Raw genomic sequence first — 23,069 nt, 5'->3', positions numbered from 1 at the left:
GCTGGTCTTGAACTCCTGGGTTCAAGAGGTCTGCACACCTCGGCCTCCCAAGGGGCTGGGACTACAGGCGAGAGTCACCGCACCTGGCTCAGCATTGTTTTAAATGAAATATTTTAATATTCTCCTTTGAGCATTTACAATATTCTGATAGATCCATGTTATCAGCAACTGGCTGACTCTGCTTTTGTTAATACACGATATTAATATAATAGTATTAACAGAAGCAGAGTTCTGATATCTCACTTTTACTAAACTTTTGCTGCAGGGGCTGTTCCCATGTCTCTGTCAATTCTGTTGAATATTTGAAGGAGATGATATGCATGATATTTCTGTACCCCTGTGAGGTGTAGTGTAACCTCCCATGGCTGTCAGGAGAGGCGGGCCTTCTCACACATTAGCATCTGTGTTTAGTCATGCCCTTTGAGTCTGTGGAATAAGAGGTGATGGACTGGAAGGGAGCATTAGTGAGCAGAAGACGATAGGTTTTCCAGAAGTAGACCGTGGGCTCGTGGTGGCTTTGGAAGTGTCTATGGGACTAGAAGGACTTAAGAACTCAACCTGGAATCAGACCAGCCAAAGCCTACATATGTCTGAATGAGTGTGCCTGTCCCCCACAAGAGCCTGAATACTCTTATCTGAGTGGAGAGAGCACAGGCAACATTGTCTGAAGACTTGGGTGTTTGTTCCTCCAAAGCTCTGTGAATTTTTAGGATTGCAATTGCTGTTCTCTACCCAGAAGGAACCTTCGAAATTACTAATGAAGAGTTGGCCTTTCTCCATTTCAGATCGATATCAGTAAATGCCATTATTTAGTGGATTTGGACACCATGAGAGAAACACCTCGGGAGCCAAAATATTCATCCAATAAAGAAGAATGGATCAGCTTGGCCTATAGACCATTCCTTGATGCTTCTAGGTATGTGGCTTTAATCCTATGGGATATTCCAGGACTAGTAAGGGTAAAAATTGGATTCTAGGATTTTATAATTTCCAGTCCTGGGCTGACTCTAGTAGCCATCGTGTGTGTGTGTGTGTGTGTGTGTGTGTGTGTGTGTGTGTTTGATGGAGTCTCACTCTGTTGCCCAGGCTGGTGTGATCTCAATTCCCTACAACCTCTGCCTCCCGGATTCAAGTGATTCTCCTGCCTCAGCCTCCCAAGTAGCTGGGATTACAGGCACACGCTACCATGCCTGGCTAATTTTTGTATTTTTGGTAGAGACAGGGTTTTGCTATATTGGCCAGGCTCTTCTCCAACTCCTGACCTCAGGTGATCCACCCGCCTTGGTCTCCCAAAGTGCTGGGATTACAAGCGTGAGCCACCATACCCGGCCCATTGTTTTCTTTTTATTTGGGCCCAGTTTCCTGAGAAATCTAAAGGATTTCTTTTTTGAGGCAGCAGAATGCAAAGTATATTCTGGTTTCACCCAAGTGAAAGGATCCAAGTAAAGCACATAGGTCTGCTGAAGAAAGCACAAGTGTTTGACACTGATTATTTTTGGCAACCAGCTTCAGCTGAGAGCATTTTGACACTGTTAGGAAGATTGACTATGCCCTTTGAGGAACTAGAAGTTCATGTTCATTATTTTCAGGCTCAAGGCTCAGCCAGGGCTGAGATACACCTTATTCAGTCTTAAATAGAGAGACCAAATGGACCAGGGCTTGGCTCGCTCTTCAGAAAGGTCTCAGAATTAATGATAAGAGGGGATCAAGCATTCAGGTAAGGGAGTAATGGGGAAGGGGAGTTGGAGGGGTCAAGGTGTCTGAGGGCAGAGGTCCAGGTAAATAGACAGTTGGAGTTAGGGAGATACAGGAAGGCCTGGTGAGCAGAGCCCAGGAGCCAGGAGGTCTGGAAGGAAGCAAAAGACAGAGGACCTGGTCCTGAGAGTCAGGTCTGGGGCTCAGAAACTGGGACTGGGCCCAGGACAGGACTCCAGAAAGGTGAAGTAAGCACAGGTACTAGGTGTAAGTCTGAGGAACCAAAATATTGATCAGGATACCAAGACAGGAAATGAAATATAGAGAGAAAGGCAAGGGTCCCTAATTACTGAAATGGAGGTATAAGGCTGGTTCTTCACGAGTAAGTAAGAATCCAGTTCTGAGTGAATTCAGTTAAAGCTGGACTAGCAGGAAGGCCGAGATGCTGACCTGGATACCAGGTCACTAGCTTGGTCATAGAAGTGAGGCCAAAACTAAGTTTGGTGAGCTGCAGTAGCCCAGGCAGGTCATTGTGCTTTTAGACTGAGTCTCTTCAGTGACTTTATAGATAATTACAACTGGCAAGGATGGGATGGTTGGGGAGAGGAGGGCAGTCAAGAGGCACCTGAGTTCTTGAGTGATTCTCGAATATAGGCTCTTGAGCCACACTCTCATCCTGTAAGTCTTTTTGTAGCCTGAAGTCATTCCCTCAAGTATCTGATACATAATTTCTAGGAGTGCCATTTCTACGTAATGGGAAATAGTGCTTCTTCTTAACAACAACAACAAACATTTTTTTTGAGACAGTCTCACTCTGTCACCACGCTGGAGTGCAGTGGCACAATCTCAGCTCACTGTAACCTCTACCTCCTGGGCTCAAGCAATCCTCCCACCTCAGCTTCCCAAGGCACCTGCCACCATGCCCAGCTAATTTTTGTATTTTTTGTAGCGACGGGGTTTTGCCATATTGCCCAAGCTGGTTTTAAACTTGTAAGCTCAAGCTATCTGCTCACCTCAGTCTCCCAAAGTGCTGGGATGACCCATGGCACCCAGCCTTAACAATTTCTTTTTTTTTTTTGAGATGGAGTCTTGCTCTGTCTCCCAGTCTGGAGCAAAGTGGCGTGACCTGAGCCCCAAAGTGCTAGGATTATAGACGTGAGCCACCACTCCTGGCCCTTAACAAATATTTTTTGGGAGCCTGAAGTGTTCTAGGTGATTTGGACATATAGTGAATAAAACAAAGACTTTCTTCTAGTGAAGCTTGTTTGGAGGTGGGTAGGGAAGACATATAATGTATAAGAAAATAAGTTATATAGTATATTAGAGGATGATAAATGCAAGGAAAAAGTGTATTAGGTTAAGAGAAGCATTGAGAGTTCCATGAGAGCTGGGGGTTACACTTTGAGCTAGGGTGGTCAGAGTTGCCCTCAATGAAAAGATGATATTCAAACAAAGACTTGAAAGATGTAAGGGCATTAGCCATGTGGACATCTGAGGGAACAGCTAGTGAAACGCTGTGGCATGAGGAAGAAACAGGAGGCCAGTGAGGCTGGAGCTGAGCAAGAGTGAAGAATAGCAGGTGGTGTGGTCAGAGTGCAGTAGGAGTGAGAGTGCAGGTTATAAAGAGCTTTGTAGGCTGTTGAAAGGCCTATACTCTCAATTAAATGGGGAGCCACTGTAGGGTTTTGAGCAGAGACTTGATACAACTTTTAAAAGGATCATTTTCAGTTCTGTGCTGAGAATAAATGGTAGCAAGTAAGAATAGAAGCAGGGAGACCAGTTAGGCCACTCTTGCAATAGGCCAGGCAAGAGATGAGGGTTCTTCAGATCAGGGAGAGGGCAGTGGAGATAATGAGAGGTAGTTATGCTGAGGATATAGAGAAATGCACTGAATTTGAGGTGTGAAAGAAAGGAGGGAAAGATGATCCCTAGGGATTTTGATCCAAGAAACTAGAAAAATGAAATTGCTATTAATTGAGATGGGAGAAACTGCAAGTAGAACAGGTTTTAGGGGTACAGTGAGAGATAAGCTTTAGTTAAGTTCGATATCAGTCAAACTTAACTGGTCAGTTGCCAGGCAAATAGAATTATTGAACTGACAGCTAGACATACAGTCTAGAGTTCAAGGGGGAAGTCTGAGCTAGAGACTCAGACTCATTTAGAACTGTTGGCATTTAGATGATATTTTTTAAAAACATGAGACTGGATGAGATCACCAAAGGAGAGAACGAAGTTAGGGACGAGATGAGGCCAGGGAAACTCCAGTATATAGAGATTAGGGAGAAGTGGAGGAACCAGCAAAGGTGACTGAGGGCGATCATCAGTAAAGTAGTAGGAAACCCAGGAGAGGAGAGTACCCTGGAAGCTAAGGGAAGAAAATGTTTTCAGGAGGAAGGAGTGGTCACCTGTGTCAGAAGCTGTTGATAAAACAAGTAAAATGAAGAATAACAACTGTCCATTAGATTTGGCAACTGGTAAAGGCAATTTGGGTGAAGTAGGTGGGGTGTAGGGACTGGAGAGATTGATTAGAAAGGTTGAAGTGAGAACAGTAGAAGAATTGGGATAGCAAATATGGACAAGTCTTTTGAAGAGTTTTGCTATACAGGGAAGCAGGGAAATAGGACATATCTGGTGGTGGGTGTCAGGAAAAGTGATAACTGGAGATTTTTTATCTTTTTAAAAAAAACTTTTAGTATGGCCAGGTGCAGTGGCTCACACCTGTAATCCCAGCACTTTGGGAGGCCAAGGTAGGTAGATCACTTGAGGCCAGGAGTTCGAGACCAGCCTGGCCAACATGACGAAACCCTGTCTCTATTAAAAATACAAAAAAAAATTAGCTGGGTGTGGTGGTGCACACCTATAGTCTCAGCTACACAGGAGGCTGAGACATGAGAATTGCTTGAACCTGGGAGGCAGAGGTCGCAGTGAGCCAAGATCACACCACTGCACTCCAACTCCAACCTGGGCGACAGAGCGAGACCTTGTCTCAAAACAGCAACAACAACAACAACGAAAAAGCAGTGGATGAACCTACATAGACACATCATTATCATCCAAAGCCCACAGTTTACATTAGGATTCACTCTTTTTTTTTTTTGAAACAGAGTCTCTCTCTGTCACCCAGGCTGGAGTGCAGTGGCTCAATCTCGGCTCACTACAAGCTCCGCCTCCCAGGTTCACGTCATTCTCCTGCCTCAGCCTCCCGAGTAGCTGAGACTACAGGCGCCCGCCACCATGCCCGGCTAATTTTTTCTATTTTTAGTAGAGACGGGGTTTCACCATGTTGGCCAGGATGGTATTGATCTCCTGACCTCGTGATCTGCCTGCCTTGGCCTCCCAAAGTGCTGGGATTACAGGCGTGAGCCACTGCGTCCGGCCCAGGGTTCACTCTTTGGTGTTACACAGTTCTATGGCATAATGTCATGTGTCTCCCATTACCGTTTCATGTGAAATAGTTTCACTGCTCCAAAACTCTGTGCTCTACCTCCATGCTCTATTCTCCCCTGCTACATTCCCGGACAACCACTAATCTTTTTACTGTCTTCATAGTTGTGCCTTTTCCAGAATGTTGTATAGCTTGAATCATACAGCAAGCTTTTCATATTGAGTTCTTTCACTTAGCAAGCTGCATTTAAGTTTCTTCTGAGTCTTTTCATGGCTTAATAGCTTATTTCTTTTGAACTCTGAGTAATATTCCATTGTCTGGATGTGCCACAGTTTATTCACCTACTGAAGAATATCTTTGGTTGCTTCCAAGTTTTGACAGTGGTCTTAGTTCAGACTGCTATAACAAATGATCATAAACTGGGTGGCTTAAACAACATTTACTTCTCACAGTTTTGAAGGCTGGAAGACCAAGATCACGGTGCCAGTATAGTAAAGTTCTGGTAGAGGCCATCTTTCTGGCTGCAGACAGCTGACTTGTATCCTCACATGGCTGAAAGAAGACAAGCTAGCTCTCTAGCCTCGTCTTATAAGGACCTTAATCCCATTCTTGAGTGCTCCACTCTTATGACCTAATTCCCTCCCAAAGGCCCACCTCCAAATACCATCATATTGGTGATTAGACTTCAACATATGAATTTCGAGGGGACACAAACAGCCCATAACAGCAATTATGAATAAAGCTGCTATAAACATCCCTGTGCAGGTGTTTGTGTGGAGATACATTTTCAACTCCTTCGGGTAATACCAAGGCGAATGATTGCTGGATTGTATGGTAAGAGTCTGTTTAGTTTTGCAAGAAGCTGCCAGATTGTCTTCCAAAGTGGCTGTATCATTTTACATTCCTACCAGCAATGAATGAATGCGTTCCTGTTGCTCCACATCCTTGCAGCCATTTGGGATTATCAGTGTTTTGAATTTTGGCCATTCTAATGGGTGTATAGTGGTATTTCATTGTTGTTTTAATTTACATTTCTCTAATATGATGCAGAGCATCTTTTCATGTGCTTATTTGCCATCTGAGTATCTTTTTCAGTGAGGTGTTTGTTAAGTCTTTGGGCATTTTTTAATTGGGTTGTTCGTTTTTTTAGTGTTGGGTTTTTTGTTTGTTTTTGAGACAGGGTCTCGCTCTGTCACCCAGGCCGGAGTACAATGGTGTAGTCATAGCTCACTGTAACCTCTAACTCCTGGGCTCAAGTAGTTCTCTCACCTCAGCGCCCCAAAGCGCTCGGATTACAGACATAAGCCACCACACCCAGTCTTATTGTTGAGTTTTAAGAGTTCCCTGTGTATTTTGGATAACAGTCCTTTATTTGATATGTCTTTTGCAAGTATTTTCTCCCAGTCTGTGGCTTGTCTTCTCACTGTTGACAGTGTCTTTCACAGAGCAGAAATATTTTATTTTAATGAAGTCCATCTTCTCAATTCTTTTTTCATAAATCATGCCTTTGGTGTTGTATCTAAAAAGTCATTGCCAAACCCAAGTTCATTTAGATTTTCTCCTATATTATCTTCTAGGAGTTTTGTACTTTCAGCTTTGTTGGTTTTTTTTTTCTTTTTCTTTTTCTTTTTTGAGACGGAATCTTGCTCTGTCGCCCAGGCTGGAGTGCAGTGGCACACTCTCGACTCACTGCAACCTCCACCTCCCAGGTTCAAGCGATTCTGCTGCCTCAGCCTCCCAAGTAGCTGGGATTACAGGCGCCCACCACCATGCCCAGCTCATTTTTGTATTTTTAGTAGAGACAAGGTTTCACCACATTTGCCAGGCTGGTCGGGAACTCCTGACCGGAAGTGATCCACCCACCTCGGTGTCCCAAAGTGTTGAGATTACAGGTGTGAGCCACCATGCCCAGCCTATACTTTTACTTTTTATATTTAGGTCTGTGGCCTGTTTTGAGTTAATTTTTGTGGAGTGTGTAAGATCTGTGTCTAAATTAATTTTTTTTGCATGAGGATGCATGGTTGTTCCAGCACCATTTGTTGAAAAGACTATCTGTTTTTTATTGTGTTGCCTTTGTTCCTTTGTCAGAGATTTATATTTGACTGTATTTATGTGGATCTACTTTTGGGCTCTCTATTCTGTTCCACTGACCTATTTGTCTTTTCTTTCTCCAGTATCACACTGTCTTGATTATTGTAGCTTTATAGTAAGTCTCACAGATGGGTAGTGTCAATCCCCCAACTTTGTTCTTTTTTTTTTCCCCCGAGATGGAGTCTTACTCTGTCATCCAGGTTGGAGTGCAGTGCCACGATCTTGGCTTATTGCAACCTCTGCCTCCCGGGTTCAAAAGATTCTCCTGCCTCAGCCACCCAAGTAGTTGGGATTACAGGCATGTGCCACCACGCCTGGCTATTGTTGTTTTTTTTTAGTGGAGATGGAGTTTCACAGTGTTGGCCAGGCTGGTCTCGAACTCCTGACTTCAAGTGATCCTCCCACCTCGGCCTCCCAAAGTATTGGGATTACAGGTATGAGCCACTGCACCTCACCAACTTTATTCTTCTTTAATATTATTTTGTGGATTCTGGGTCTTTTGCCTCTCCATATAAACTTTAGAATCAGTTTGTCAACATCCACAAAATAACTTGCTGGGATTTTGATTGAGATTTTATTTAATCTATAGATCAAATTGGGAAGAACTGACATCTTGACAATACTGAGTCATCCTATCCATGAATGTTGCTAAATTTATACTGAAGTATTGCATTTTTGGGAGTGTGATGGTAGGAATCTGGACATTTTCTTCCAGTGGCCTTGCCTTTCTCAGTGAAGTAGGAAGTGGGATTATCAGCTGAGAAAGGAGCTTAAGGGATGAGGTGGTAAGAGATTTGAGGAGAAAGAAGGTGTGAAATAATTGAGGAGAGCGAGAGACACAGAAGCTGCAGAAATACAGTGTGATTGGAGGACAGGATCCAGAACCCGTTGGAGCCTTAAATGGGGCCATGTAGTTGCTTTTTGCTTCTTCACTTATGTATAGTTACAGCTTCACTGTGAGGCACAAAACAGGTAAATTTAACCAGGGTGTTTTGTTTTTGTTTTTGTTTTTTTTTAACTTTATTGCAGTGTAATTTACATGTCATCCAGTTCATCCATTTTAAAGTATACAATTAAATGATTATTACTGAAGTTACCAAGTTGTAAAACCATTACCACAGTTCAATTTTAAAACACTGTTATCACTCCAGTAAGATACCTCATTCCCACTGCCATCTCCAGGGATCCCGCTAATCTATTCTCTGCTTCTGTAGATTGCCTTTTCTGGACATTTCATGTAAGTGGAATCATATGTGGAGTTTAGTGTCTGGTTTCTTTCACTCAGCCTGTTTTTGAGGTTCATTCATGTTATAGCATTTATCAGTAGTTGTCTGTTTTTATTGCTGAATACTGTTCCATTGTTTAATCCTTCACTAACTGGTGGACATTTCCATTGTTTACACTTTTTGGCTATTAGGAATAATGCTGCTATGAACCTTCTCTGTACATCTTTGTGTAGGGGCTTGGGCTTTAGTTAAGAAAGTTCAACAGAGCCTGAAGGGACAAGAGAACTGAAGGTTTCTGCAGGGAAGTGATCTAATGAGTGACCATGACCTTAAGAAGCTGGTAAGGAGGGAAGTTGGGGGAAAGTATTGGGAGAGTGGGAGACAGTGAAAGGTGGTAGGATCATGGATGGGTGTTCAAAACATTGCCAGAACTGGAGTAGTAATAGACAGCTGGAGAGATAGAAGCAGCAGTGATGGTAGGAGGTTCTCAGCATCACACGTGTTCTTTGGTACCTGGCTTCTTGTTTATTATAGTATTTGGGGTGGGGCTCTATTGTGCCTTCATTATTGATTTGAGAAAACTGTGACAACACGAGACCTGGGCCTGGAAAGATCCCCAGCTCTGAGGGGACAGCAGATCTCAAGCAACCTTGCTGGTAACTGGGGAATGCCTTCAGAGAATTTTCTTCCCATAAACTGTTCAGAGCCTGATTTTCACAACCACCTGTTGAGAAAGAAAGAATCATTTGGGGCAAGAGCCAAAGAGGTACAGTTCATATGTAAAGGACAGTGAAGACAGCATGGGGTTTGAAGACCTGTGAATTTAATCCTGGCCACTTGGTGTTCGTACCATTCTGATTCCAAAATTTCCATATCAGTAAAACAGGTAACTATTTTATGTATTTTCTAGGATTGTATAAGAATTAAATGAGATTGAATATATGAAAGTCCGTTTACATTCTAAAACATTATGGAAATGTTAAGCCTTTTAATTAATTAGCAGGCTATCTAGCGTTCCAGAATTATACGATTTTCTTTACACTTATCTTCCTCAGCATTTTCTAGTATATATTGGTCTAACTGCAAAAACAGCAGGATGCTACAGCTAGTTTTGCCACAGCAGTTTCTATCTGTGAGCACCATGACATATGATGTTGCTGACTTTGGGCCAATTAAGGTAGACTGTATTGTCAGAGCCTGTGTGCCTCAGAGCTGAGATGGTGCATGAAATGCTTTTGTGAGCATAATCTTGAAATGCCTTCACACTTATTTACTGGAGCAATTAAAGTTCCTCTGTCATCTTGAAACAATGGTTTTTGTACTTAGGCAATTTATATATTAAGGAGAAATAGGCCGGGCGCGGTGGCTCAAGCCTGTAATCCCAGCACTTTGGGAGGCCGAGACGGGCGGATCACTAGGTCAGGAGATCGAGACCATCCTGGCGAACACGGTGAAACCCCGTCTCTACTAAAAAATACAAAAAACTAGCCGGGCGAGGCGGCGGGCGCCTGTAGTCCCAGCTACTCGGGAGGCTGAGGCAGGAGATTGGCGTAAACCCGGGGGGCGGAGCTTGCAGTGAGCTGAGATCCGGCCACTGCACTCTAGCCCTGGCGACAGAGCCAGACTCCGTCTCAAAAAAAAAAAAAAAAAAAAAAAAAGGAGAAATAATGGTCCATTCTTATATAATGGTCACTTATGTCTTAGACCCTAGATAAGATGGGGCTGCACACCTCACTATTCACTGGCTCTTTCTGAGAAAAGGAAAAGGTTTTAATAGGCCTATGACACATAGCCACATGATCTGTTTAGAAATGTAAGTAGGTTAATTTCTCAAATGTTTAAGTTCCTAAAATCTAAACCTGCTTTTTTTATTGTTTATTTTTCTCAGATCATTTATTCTTTCTTCCATTGTCTGTCTGTCCAACTCTTCTCCAGTTAGCAAATATTGATTGAACACTGCCAGGCACTATGATAGACTGTAGGTAGACAGGGATAAACAACAATACATACCAGGTCCCTGTCCTCTTGGACCTTACAATACAATGGTGAGGCTGACCTTCAACAAATAGCCACGCAAATCAATAGGTAATTACAATATGTACTATGTGCTTGAAGAGGAAAGTACAGGGTGTTGCAAGTGGAACAGTGGGGAGACACTTGGAGTCTTCCTGGTATGTTCCTAAGTCAGCTGGTTGGGCAGGTTTGGAGATCAGAAAGTATTTACTGAATATCTGGTATGTCCTTGTTATAGAGTTAGATTCTTTTTTATTTTATTTTTTATTTTTTGAGAGGGAGTCTCGCTCTGTCGCCCAGGCTGGTGTGCAGTGGCATGACCTTGGCTCACTACAACCTCTGCCTCCTGTGTCCAAGTGATTCTCCTGCCTCAGCTTCCCAAGTAGCTGGGACTACAGGCACATGCCACCACGCCTGGCTAATTTTTTGTATTTTTTAGTAGAGACAGGGTTTCACCATGTTAGCCAGGATGGTCTCAATCTTCTGACCTTGTGATCCACCTGCCTCAGCCTGCCAAAGTGCTGGGATTACAGGCATGAGCCACCACGCCCGGCCTAGAGTTAGATTCTTTAAGGCACATAAAATAAGTGATTAGACACAGACTTTTCCCTTGAATAACTTATAACTTTTGTAGGAAGACCTACACACATGAAAACAACTTGAAAATAGTGTTAAGACCAGACCAGGCACAGTGGCTCACACCTGTAATCCCAGCACTTTGGGAGGCCGAGGCAGGCAGATCATGAGATCAGGAGATTGAGACCATCCTGGCTAACACGGTGAAACCCTCTCTCTACTAAAAATACAAAAAATTGGCTGGGCGTGGTGGCGGGCGCCTGTAGTCACAGCTACTTGGGAGGCTGAGGCAGGAGAATGGTGTGAACCTGGGAGGCAGAGCTTGTAGTGAGCCGAGATCGCGCCACTGCACTCCAGCCTGGGCGACAGAGCAAGACTCCATCTCAGAAAAAAAGAAAATAGTGTTAAGACCATAGAGGCACCAAATCATGCTAGAACTTTAAAAAAAGGAGGGACCTATGGAGGTTAGAGTACACTTGGAAGGCTTCCTGAAAGAGGGGGTGCTTGAGCTGAAGAAAAGTAGGATTAAATAAGTACTGGTGGTAAGGAGGGAAGAATCACTTATTTAATTCAAGAAGCAATCATGAGTAAAAGTGGAAAAATATAAAATGCCTGTTGGATGAGGGGCCTAAAAGTCAGCATCAAAAAGTTCTATTTACCTCTTTGGGTGGTTTGAATTTGCTTTTATGTAAGGTAATCTATAATGTATCATCCATATCAGAAGTCTTTTGAAAGTAAAAGGGGTCCTGTCCTGGATAAATTGAAATATATGATCATCTTGCTTTAATATGACCCGAATAAAGAGACTTGTTCCAAAAAGCAGGATGGCAGAAAGAAGATATATAGATATAGTTTCTTTGCTCCACAGTCCATTTACTATATGAATTTGCCCATAGTTTACTTATTTGATTTAACTTGCTGACATTTCTTATTATTGTAGCCTAGATTGGGCCTCAGCTGTCTGAAAGAGAAGCAATTGGTGTAGTTTGAAGGCAGTACCAGCATGTTTGTTTGTTTGTTTGTTTGTTTAAAAAAAAAAAATGGAATCGACCAGGCACAGTGGCTCATGCCTGTAATCCCAGCACTTTGGGAGGCCAAGGCGAGTGGATCATGAGGTGAAGAGATCAAGACCATCGTAGCCAACATAGTGAAACCCCGTCTTTACTAAAAATACAAAAATTAGCTGGGCGTGGTGGTGCGTGCCTGTAGTCCCAGCTACTCGGGAGGCTGAAGCAGGAGAATCGCTTGAACCCAGGAGGTGGAGGTTGGAGTGAGCTGAGATCACACCACTGCACTCCAGCCTGGTGACAGAGCGAGACTGAGTCTCAACAAAAAAAAAAAAAAAAAAAAAAAAATTATACTGTGAGTTATTTGTAATTGGAGTCTCCACTTCTGGGAGTTGCAACCTAAAGATGATTGGGACAATTTTGTGATTGGGGCAAATTTAGGAATTCCACATGTCTGTGAATGTATGAAGAAGCCTGTTGAAGTTGTTGCAAGATAAGCAACATCCTTATTGTTGGACTGATGGAGTAGTACTTACTAAATAAGGCTAAATGGTATTAGACCATTTGGGAGAATGACAGCCCAGATGTTCATTCACTTCTTTTCCTAATTGGCTGCTGCTTTGCCTTATTAGAGGCCTACAAACCCCAGACCCCATTAGTTTGAGAGAAGATCCAGGCATAAGATCTTAATCACCATGTTCTAGTCCCTGCTCACACAACTAGTACCAGAGCTGCAACTTCCATTCCCTGAGTTTGCCATGTCTCTCTGGCTAATTTTATAAAGGTTTATCAAACTCTCAGGATATGGAATCCAAGCTATTTGACAATATCACTTTTTAGACCAGACACATTTGTTACTCTGTGGCCATCTCATATTACATACTTTCTAAAATAAAAGAGAATTTTTTTTTTCTTCAAAGCATGATATAATTGCTACACGAATGAAATAGCTGACAAGTGGGCAGATGTATTGCCTACTCTGAGAGTCCCCAGAGAGGAGTGAAGGGAGAGGGTTGCAATAAATCACCAGCTCAATGGTGGGTGCCTATCTAAGTGTGCTGAGAGTGTTTGGTTGTAGGAGTCTGGTGGGAAATGCCTCTCTAGGATATTGGAGTTGGCTTCATGAGCAACAAGGCCTGTTTGTAGCTTCGGAAACAAGTTGGGAGTCCCTGTCAGTGCTTTGCACAGCCACTTTCCACCCACTGTTTCTTCCTTCATTATAGGTCCCTTTTGTCTTGCTTGCTTGCTTTGCTTTCACCTTTAGTTTGGGGATTGTGAGATTTTATTTTTCTCTATTTTTTTTCTTTTTGAGACAGGGTCTCGCTCTGTTGCCCATGCTGGAGTGCAGTGACACAATCTCTGTTCACTGCAACCTCCACCTCCTGGGCTCAAGCCATCCTCCCATCTCAGCCTCCCGAATAGGTGGGACTACAGGCACGGACTACCACGCCTGAATTCTGTGTTTTTTGTAGAGACAGGGTTTCACCATGTTGGCCAGGCAATTGCAGACGAAGGGTAAATACAAATAAGGAGTTAGATGTGAAACCTTTGGCTGGTATGGCAGGAGAGGGGCCTTTTCTAGTCAAAAGGCCTCTGCAGCAGCAAGTTGGGGACTGTGCTGATAACATATATTGCTTATTATGTTCTTTCAGTGTCTAGCATAAGATTCTCAGTGGCCACTGAACTTTGGCTGTTCTGGGGACTTTACTAAGACCGTGGCTCTCCTTTTAGCCTCTAAGAGGTGAACCCAGCAGCTCTGAGGCCTAAAGAGTCCATGGCACTTACATTCATTTTTGTCCTATGTTGTAGAGAGTAATCTGGTTGAAGGGAGCCAGCCCTTAGCTCCAGCATAAGCAGAACTATTTCTCTGTGGAAGATAAGACCATTGGATTGATCACTATAAAGGACAAATTAGCCAGAAGCATTTGTTCCAGCTATTGCTGTGTAACAGTCATCCATACTTAGTGGCGTAAAACAACAATAGTTGATTATTGTTTCTTCTCATGGTTCTGGGAGTTGATGGGCTCAACCAGCAAGTTCTTTCTCAGGATCTCTAATGCATTAGCCATCAGATAGTGGCTGGGGCTGGAGGCAGCTGAGCGGCTTTCTCACTCATATGTCTGGATGCTGGCTCTTGGCTAGATCTCAGCTGGGGCTGTCAGCCAGAACACCTATCTGTGTCTTCTCTATGTGGCTTGGGCTTCCTTATAGCATGGTGGCTGACTTCCAAGAGTAAGCATCTCAAGATCTGCATAGTATTTTTTGACCTAGCCTTGGAAGTCACACAGTATCACTTCCTCCTCGTTCTGTTCATTGGCAGCAAGCCAGTTGAATAACTCATGCTCAAGGGGAAAAGAATTAGGCTTCCTCTGTTGATGGGAGGAGTGTGAAAGAAGTATGGACATGCTTTAAATCCACTACGTATCTTGCAACGCCATTCTCCATCCAAACTGGATAATCTTTGCAACTTTTCTTTTTAAAGGTGATTTCTTACAGAAGAGGCATATGGTATACGCCATAGTCCAGCAGGCTGTTTCCATCTGCAGCTTCTTATTACCCAGGTGGAAGGGGAGACTCCACCCCATGGCAGAATTTGGTTACAGGCCAACAGTTTGACATGCTTCAGATGGTGCTTCCATCCTTTGGGTAGAATTAGTTCTCCCTCCTAAGCAGTAATTGAAGTGTTTTTGTTTTTTCCCTGCATGTCAATCATGGTGGTGCCCTTAGCTTCCTCAGCAATGCCAAGAATACTGAGAAACAGGAAGAAGAGATCAGAGTTTCTATACTTTGGTATTTATCAACTTTTATTCTCTTATACTTTCTGTTTCACTCTCTGTCAGTTTTTGGCTTTTCCTCCTCTTATTCTCCCAGGATGCTTTCTTGAGACCCTTCATCTGGCAGAGCTACCCCAGGCCAGATTTGGCTTCAAAACACATGGTGTTTTGCCATTATTCAGTTGCTTAATCATTAAAATCTGCTGACATTTTAAGACGAATAAACCTTTTTTCATTTTTCTGAAGCTTAGAGAGTCTGCTTTCTATTGTTGTGAAATGAGTTCTCTAGAAAGAAACCATTTACAGACCATCTGTTCTCTAAGTCCATGCCATAGAGGCTCTCAGGTTTGAAGAGCATGTAACCTGTTTTAGGACCACAGCTACTTTTAGCTGCCTTAGCCTAAGCAGGCAGCATCATTTGAGGTCTTTGTTCTGAGTTCCTTGAGAGTTAGAACCACATTACATGTTGATTCTCTACAACTCCTAGTACATTATAGAGTCTTAGAAAATATGTATTGATTATGTATTTCACATTCTTAAAACTGGATTTATACTAGAGTAAATAGAAAAAAGATGGTATAAGGTTTTCTTCAGAAGCTTCTGATGCCCTTATTTGGTAAAATAAAGATTATTGAGTTATTTTAAAGCATACTCGTTGTTTATTTCATCTCTGTAAAGCTTGCCAGAATCATTTGCTGATGTGACCCCCAATACTTCTATTTGTCACATAAAAGAAGCCCAAATGAGGGTCCGAAGAGCAGGGATAAAAACTCTCTCGAATGTTGTCATCTTCTCCACAGGACTGATGAATGGAACATAGAGTACCTTTATATCTAAGTAACTGTCAGATGGGAAAAAAGTCTGGTGAAGAGCATTTCTCCAGCAACCTTGATGGGACTGAGGTCAGAAAATAGCCAGTTGCCTAATAGCATTTTTCCCCAGTTCCTCATTCTGAATATTTGCTAAAGGTGACTGATCAAAAGGTTATGATGTTATGCCAGATGTTGGCCAAGGCCACAAATCGGTGGAATGATTCACTCTGTATGCCAGTCTCACGATGCCACGATTCTGGTTTGTGCCTCAGTAAACTTCCCAGTCATACATATAATGGATTTTTGGAGGTTGCTCCAGATAGTCAAAATCATGAATATTTATTGAACATCAAGGGTCTACTGAACATGCCTGCTCAAAGTAAAATATACTGGTCACGTGGATAATGCTGATTCAGCAAATTCTGTGTAAACGGCCACCTGCGGGGTATATTGCCATTATACAATTATGGGACCTTCTGCAGTATATTTTCTTTGCCACATGCCTTCCATGCCTCCCTTGCACTCTGACATCCCATAGCCACCACCATCCCCCAACTCCCCACTCTAGACTTCTGCTTTGCTGTGCCCCGTGTAATGGCTTTAGGATTGAATTGCTTAGGAAGAGAACAGAAAAAATAACTTCAGATTATTTTTGATATTTCCTTTTCCTTGTGGAAGATGAATATTGTAAGAAGGGTGGGAGGTAAACCAGATGCTCTGGTTTAAGAGTCACAGCATAGGCATTAATTCATTCACAGACTATTTGTTGAGGACTTTCTGTGGCACTTTCCTAAAAACTAGAGATAGAGCAGTTAGATAAAATTCCATCCTCAAGGGACTGGTGGAGTATAACATACAGCGTGGAACTCCTCTTTTGTATAACAGGGTTGTAAGTCACCTTTGCATTAGTTATCATTAAAATAATGTCTCTCACCACATTTCCTGTTAAAAACATAACCATCACATTTTTGCTGCATACCAGCTTTTTGAGACGTGCTTAAATTGCTTGATATGGAACTATAGATTGACTGTCACTAAGTCTTGAAGGAATTCTGAGATTCTCTTCAGAACTGAAGATAGCTGCAAAAGCCAAGTTCTGCACTAACGGTTGTAGAAAATCTCTCACTGAAAGGTGAGCTAAATGCAAGAGAGAAAGAAACTAACTTGAAAAAGCTGCAGCTGGAAAGACAACTGGCAGTGGGCTTAGATTACAGGTTTACAGGGGATATTAATGCTTGGACAGATGGATGGATGGATGGATGGATGGATGGATGGATGGATGGATGGATGGATGGATGGATGGATGGATGGATGGATGGATGGATGGATGGATGGATGGATGGATGGATGGATGGATGGATGGTTGGATGGATGGATGATGGGATGGATGGATGGATGGATGGATAGATAGATAGATAGATAGATAGATAGATAGATAGATAAGAGAAGAAACAAAGAAAGAGAGGAGAGGAGAAGAGAGAAGAGGAGAAAGAAGACAGGACAAGACCTGGGCCAGGCATGGTGGCTCATGCCTGCAGTCCCACTATTTTGGGAGGCTAAGGCCACAGGATTGCTTGAAGCTTTAAGACCATCCAGGGCAACATATTGAGACTCTGTCTCTATAAATAATAATAATGATAATAAATTAGCTGGGTGTGGTGGCACATACCTGTAGTCCCCATTACTCTGGAGACAGATCAGGGAGGATCACTTGAACCCAGGAGGTTGAGGCTGCAGTGACCTATAATCATGCCACTGCACTCCAGCCTGGACAACAGAGCAAGATCCTGTCTTTTAAAAGAGAAAGAAAACCTGGATACTAGGATGTTTTCTTTTTAAAATGAAAAATTGACCCAGCATTTCCATTTGTGCCTGCTGAACTGGTGACATCAGGGACTGGCAGCCAGTCATTCATTGACGTCAGCAAGAGCAGATTTAAATCTCCACAGCCGAATGCTCCTCAGCCCTGATAAATAGGGCTGGTAATTGAATTAGAAAACATTCTGAGCCGTGAGCTAATTATGCTGTTCAGGCAATTGCTTTGTCCAGGTCTGTTTCATCCTTGAATCACTTGAGTGACTTTCTCACTGGCAGGGGAAGTATTTCAGTTTCCATGATAGAGGCACATATTTATGTCTCCCTAAATCATGCTGCCTGTGCTGCCCTAGGGCAGTACTTTGGCATTTCACTTTATTACAGACATTATTGTATGAGTTTTGATAGGTATTAGTTTTGTCTGTGAATCAGTCTGATCTCTGTTTCCGTGTATATAAATGTGTGCACCACATGTCATTCCAGTGCACAACTGCTCTTTCCTTTTTTTTTTTTTTTTTGAGCCAGAGTTTCACTCTGTCACCCAGGCTGGAGTACAGTGGCTCGATCTCGGCTCACTGCAAGCTCCGCCTCCTGGGTTCACGCTATTCTCCTGCCTCAGCCTCCCGAGTAGCTGGGACTACAGGCGGGCACCACCATGCCTGGCTAATTTTTTATATTTTTAGTAGAGACGGGTTTTCACCATGTTAGCCAGGATGGTCTCGCTCTCCTAACCTTGTGATCCGCCCTCCTCGGCCTCCCAAAGTGCTGGGATTACTGGCGTGAGCCACCGCGCCCGGCCTCCTCTTTCCTTTTATAAAGGTAAATTACCAATTTGGTTTCCTTTTTTCAATAACAATACAACAATTCAAAATGCCCCAGTTATGCTTAGTATATTAAAGCTTTTGATGACAAAATAATCTAGAACAGCAGCTGGAATGTTAGAAAGGAAGAATTCAAGCCAGCTTGTTCTTTTGGTTAAATACACACACACACACACACGCACACACACACACACACACACACACACACACACACACACACACACACACACTAGGTGCAGTGAATGTTAGAAAGGAAGAATTCAAGCCAGCTTGTTCTTTTGGTTAAATACACACACACACACACACACACACACACACACACACACACACACACACACGCTAGGTGCAGTGAATGTTAGAAAGGAAGAATTCAAGCCAGCTTGTTCTTTTGGTTAAATACACACACACACACACACGCACACACACACACACACACACGCTAGGTGCAGTGATTCATACCTGTAATCCTAGCACATTGGGAGGCCAAGGTGGGAGGACTGCTTGAGCCCAGGAGTTTGAGACCAGTCTGGGCAACATAGTATAACCCCGTCTCTACAAAAAGTAAAAAGCTGGGAATGGTGGCACACACCTTAGTCCCAACTACTCAGGAGGCTAAGATGGGAGGATCACTTGAACCCTTGAGGTCAAGGCTGCAGTGAGCTGGGATCACACTACTACTTTCCAGCCCAGGTGAAAGAGTGAGATCCTGTCTCAAAAGAAAAAAAAGAAATTACAATATATTCCCATCCCAGCTTAGAGATGAGAATGGCCGGCCGGGCGCGGTGGCTCAAGCCTGTAATCCCAGCACTTTGGGAGGCCGAGACGGGCGGATCACAAGGTCAGGAGATCGAGACCAGCCTGGCTAAATACGGTGAAACCCCGTCTCTACTAAAAAATACAAAAAACTAGCCGGGTGAGGTGGCGGGCGCCTGTAGTCCCAGCTACTCGGGAGGCTGAGGCAGGAGAATGGCATAGACCCGGGAGGCGGAGCTTGCAGTGAGCTGAGATCCGGCCACTGCACTCCAGCCTGGGCGACAGAGCGAGACTCCGTCTCAAAAAAAAAAAAAAAAAAAAAAAAAAAAAGAGATGAGAATGGCCTAAGCATATATTGGCTGCTTTGTGATTCCATCTTCTGGAAGAAATTAGTTAGTGGCTCTGTGTGTCATAGACAGATAATGCTATTAAAGATCACAACCAGAATCTGCAGGAGAAAAGGAGGTTTGTCTTCTAAAGGATTTTTTCCAGTGCCACACTCTGATGTTAAATAGATCCTTCTTAGCTTTTCCTTCTATGTAATTCTCGCCTTTTTTGTAGTTTTGTGTTCTGGTTTAACTAGAAATGCCTCCTTATTTCCTGAATACATTATTTAGAATTTGATGCCGAATTTCTTGTGATTATACACTGAGGGAGCTTGGCAAATCAGGATGTTTCTTGGATCTCATGATGTAGCTAAGTCAGACCCATGTTTGTCCTTAGCAAAATAGTTATTCCAAACCACAAATTCACTTGGACTTTGAATTCCTCATTGACAGTAGGAGGAACCATCATTGTGTTCCTGGCATTTAACCCATTGCTTGACATGGAGCTCATTTATCTGTAGTTAAACTAAATTGAATTAAACTCAGATCTCATTTGTGTGGTACCCCTCCCTCGCTCTCTTCAGCAGTCCATCCATTCATCCTTCCTTCCATCCAACATTTGTTTTTCAGCATTTACCATATGCCAGACACATGGCGGCAGATAAAACAGGCGTGGCCCCTGGAATTTGGGTGTGTTTTGTGGGGGAGGGTAGATAATAAACTAGTTAACCAACAAATAAATAATACAAATTGTGAACTGTATAATGAAGAAACACACAGGTGCACTGAGAGAAAAGAAGTGAGAGGTGGAAACCTAGGATTTCCTAGGATTGTTGGAAGACCTCCCAAAGGAGGTAACTTTTTTTTTTTTTTTTTTTTTTTCCTGAGACAGAGTCTCGCCCTGTCACCCAGGCTGGAGTGCAGTGGCACAATCTTGGCTCACTGCAACATCCACCTCCCAGGTTCAAGTGATTCTCCTGCCTCAGCCTCCCAAATAATTGGGATTACAGGCGGGTGCCACCACAGCCGGCTGATTTTGTATTTTAGTAGAGACGGGGTTTCACCATGTTGGCCAGACTGGTCTCGAACTCCTGACCTCAAGTGATCCACCTGCCTTGGCCTCCCAAAGTGCTGGGATTACAGGTGTGAGCCTCTGTGCCCGGCCAAAGGAGGTAACTTTTAAGCTGAGACATGAAAAATGAGATGAACTCGGTCATGAGAAAAACAGGGTAGAAGAGTGTTCCTGGGTGAGGCAACAGCATATGCAAGGGCTCTAAGGTAGGAGCTTGTATTTTTGAAGAACTGAAAGGGGGCTGGGGTGACCGGAGTGTAGAGGTCCAGGAGGAAGATGGCACAAGGTGAGGTGGGACAATCAGGCAAGGGCTGGATCTCCTAGGGATTTGTAGGCAGTGAGAAAGAGTTTGGGATTTATTCAGCCCACCTCTAGTTGCTGTTGAATGCACAGAGTATTAACCTGAGATGCCTGTAGATTTGATTATGGTTAGACAAGTTGCTTTTCCTGCTTAGTGTACCTTGGAATACTGGATGGATAAAATGAAATGATGTGCTACATGTTTATTAAATGCTGCTTATACACCTACCTACCCAGCCCTCAGCATTTGACCTCCCGTCTGAATGTTTGCATTATCACTTTGAACTTCTGTGTCAGTTGTTTAGAATTTACCATATGCTAAGTTATGATGATGTATCGTTCATAATCTGTTCTACCCAATTAGCTTATTAGCCCTTTGAGAAGAGAGACTTATATGTCTTCAGAGCCAGCACACAAATGCTTACATATAGTAGGCACATTGATTTTTTTGTTTGTTTGGTTGCTTTTTGTTTTTGAAAATTGAGGGTTTCCTTTATTTAAAAATTTGTCTACTGGTTTTAAAACATTATTATAAGTAATAAATTTATCTTTTATATATATTTGAAATTTTTAATCATAGCAAATGGAAAACCAAGTAGATTGTTTGTAAAACAAGCAAATAAATAAATAACATAGCGTAAAGTACAAAGTAAAAGTCCTTTGCTATATCATAGGGACTGCATAATTTTCATTTTAATTGATACTGCTAAAACTGCCTTTCTAAGTGGCTATGCAGGTTTACACTTTTACTGGCAATATCTGTTTCTTGATTCCTCATCAGTGTTTGAGACTGTCAGGCTTTTTAACTTTTCCAAACCTGATTATTGAAAATTGTGTCTAGTCTTACATTTCCCTGATTCCTGGTAAGATTGATCATTATTTAATGTTTATCAACCATTTGCATTTCTCTTCTGTAATCATATCTTTTGTCATTTTTCCTGTTGAATTGTCTTACTGATCGCCCAGTTTATATAGTCTAGATTCAAATCGTCTGGTACATATGTTGCATTTTCTCCCAATCTCTTATTTTTTACCCTTGTTTTAGCTTCTCTTTTGAACTTAACAATAATGCATAGTAATCCTTCTTCTATTTCAGTCCAGCTAGTTATTTTTTAACTTTTTTTTGTTTTTCAGAAATGTGATTTTGCTGTGTTTGCCCAGGTTGCCCTTGAACTCCTGGGCCCAAGCAATTCTTTCATGTACCCAGGATTACAGGAACATACCACAACACCTGCCTAGTCAGTGTTTTATTTTGTTTTGTTTTGTTTTGTTTTTGAGACAGAGTGTTGCCCCATCACCCAGGCTGGAGTGCAGTGGCGCAATCTCAGTTTACTACAAGCTCCATCTCCCAGGTTCAAGCAATTCTCCTGCCTCAGCCACCCAAGTAGCTGAGATTAAAGGCACCCGCCACCATGCCTGGCTAATTTTTGTATTTTTAGTAGAGACAGGGTTTCACCATGTTGGCTAGACTGGTCTTGAACTCCTGACCTCAAGTGAGCCACTGCGCCCGGCTGCTAGTCAGTGTTTTTGATGATGATATATCCCATGTGCAGACCAAGATAGTTTTTAAAATTATTATTATTCTTTTCTCTCTCTTTTATTCACACCTAGTGATCAGGAAATATTTTTTTTCCAACTCCTGAGTGGAATCAGAATAAGATCATTTTCTGAAATTATCATTTTTTTGAACATGATCTATCAGCCTACCAGGAAAATAGTCATCACCATTTACTATCTCAGTCCAATGGACCCTCTTTGTCTTCTATATTTTTACCTTTTTTTTTTTTTTTTTTTGAGACAGGGTCTCGCTCTGTCACCCAAGCTGGAGTGCAGTGGCACAATCTCGGCTCACTGCAGCCTCCACCCCCCAGGTTCAAACAGTTGTCCTGCCTCAGCCTCCTGAGTAGCTGGGATTACAGGCACGCTGTAATTTTTGTACTTTTAGTAGAGACGGGGTTTCACCATCTTGGCCAGGCTGGTCTTGAACTCCTGACTTCGTGATCCACCCGCCTTGGCCTCCCAAAGTCCTAGGATTATAGGCGTGAGCCATTGCGTCTGGCCTATTTTTAAGTTATTTTATAGGCTGGGCATGGTGGCTCATATCTGTAATCCTAACACTTTGGAAGGCTGAGGCAGGTGGATTTATTGAGCTCAGGAGTTCAAGGCCAGCTTGCATAACATAATGAAACCCCATCTCTACAAAAAATAAAAAATTAGCTAGGCACACCTGTAGCCCAGCTACTCAGAAAGCTGAGGCGGGAGGATTGCTTGAGCTCAGGAGGTCAAGGCTGCAGTGAACTATGATCATGCTACTGCACTCTAGCTTGGGCAACAGAGCGAGACCCTGTCTCAAAATAAATAAATGAAAATAAGTATAATTTATCTTTGTTCTTTGGAAGACTC

At 42.8% G+C, this 23,069-nt stretch overlaps 2 protein-coding genes across 9 annotated transcripts in view; one reads left to right on the top strand and one right to left on the bottom strand.

The window, feature by feature from the left end:
• CFAP68 (cilia and flagella associated protein 68) overlaps positions 1-23,069 on the bottom strand; it is a 162,074-nt gene that overhangs the window by 76,363 nt on the left and 62,642 nt on the right. The window lies entirely within an intron of this gene.
• The window catches only part of ALG9 (ALG9 alpha-1,2-mannosyltransferase), a 100,898-nt gene that overhangs the window by 68,940 nt on the left and 8,889 nt on the right, over positions 1-23,069 (top strand). For 5 of the 8 annotated variants that reach the window (XR_007719301.1, XM_050757705.1, XM_050757701.1 and 2 more), the window contains one exon: positions 786-916. Coding sequence is in view for 6 of the 8 variants with exons in the window: in XM_050757705.1 (XP_050613662.1) it covers positions 786-916 (131 nt within the window). In the remaining 2 variants the exon portion in view is untranslated. Of the gene's footprint in view, positions 1-785; positions 917-5,532; positions 8,002-14,720; positions 15,277-23,069 lie in introns of those variants that run through there. The other 3 variants (XM_050757702.1, XM_050757706.1, XR_007719302.1) reach the window with 3 other exon arrangements.

Source organism: Macaca thibetana, chromosome 14 (assembly GCF_024542745.1).
Source record: "Macaca thibetana thibetana isolate TM-01 chromosome 14, ASM2454274v1, whole genome shotgun sequence".
NCBI lineage: Eukaryota > Metazoa > Chordata > Mammalia > Primates > Cercopithecidae > Macaca > Macaca thibetana.
The sequence above is the reverse complement of the archived record's forward strand: the minus strand, read 5'-3'. Positions and strand labels throughout refer to the sequence as shown.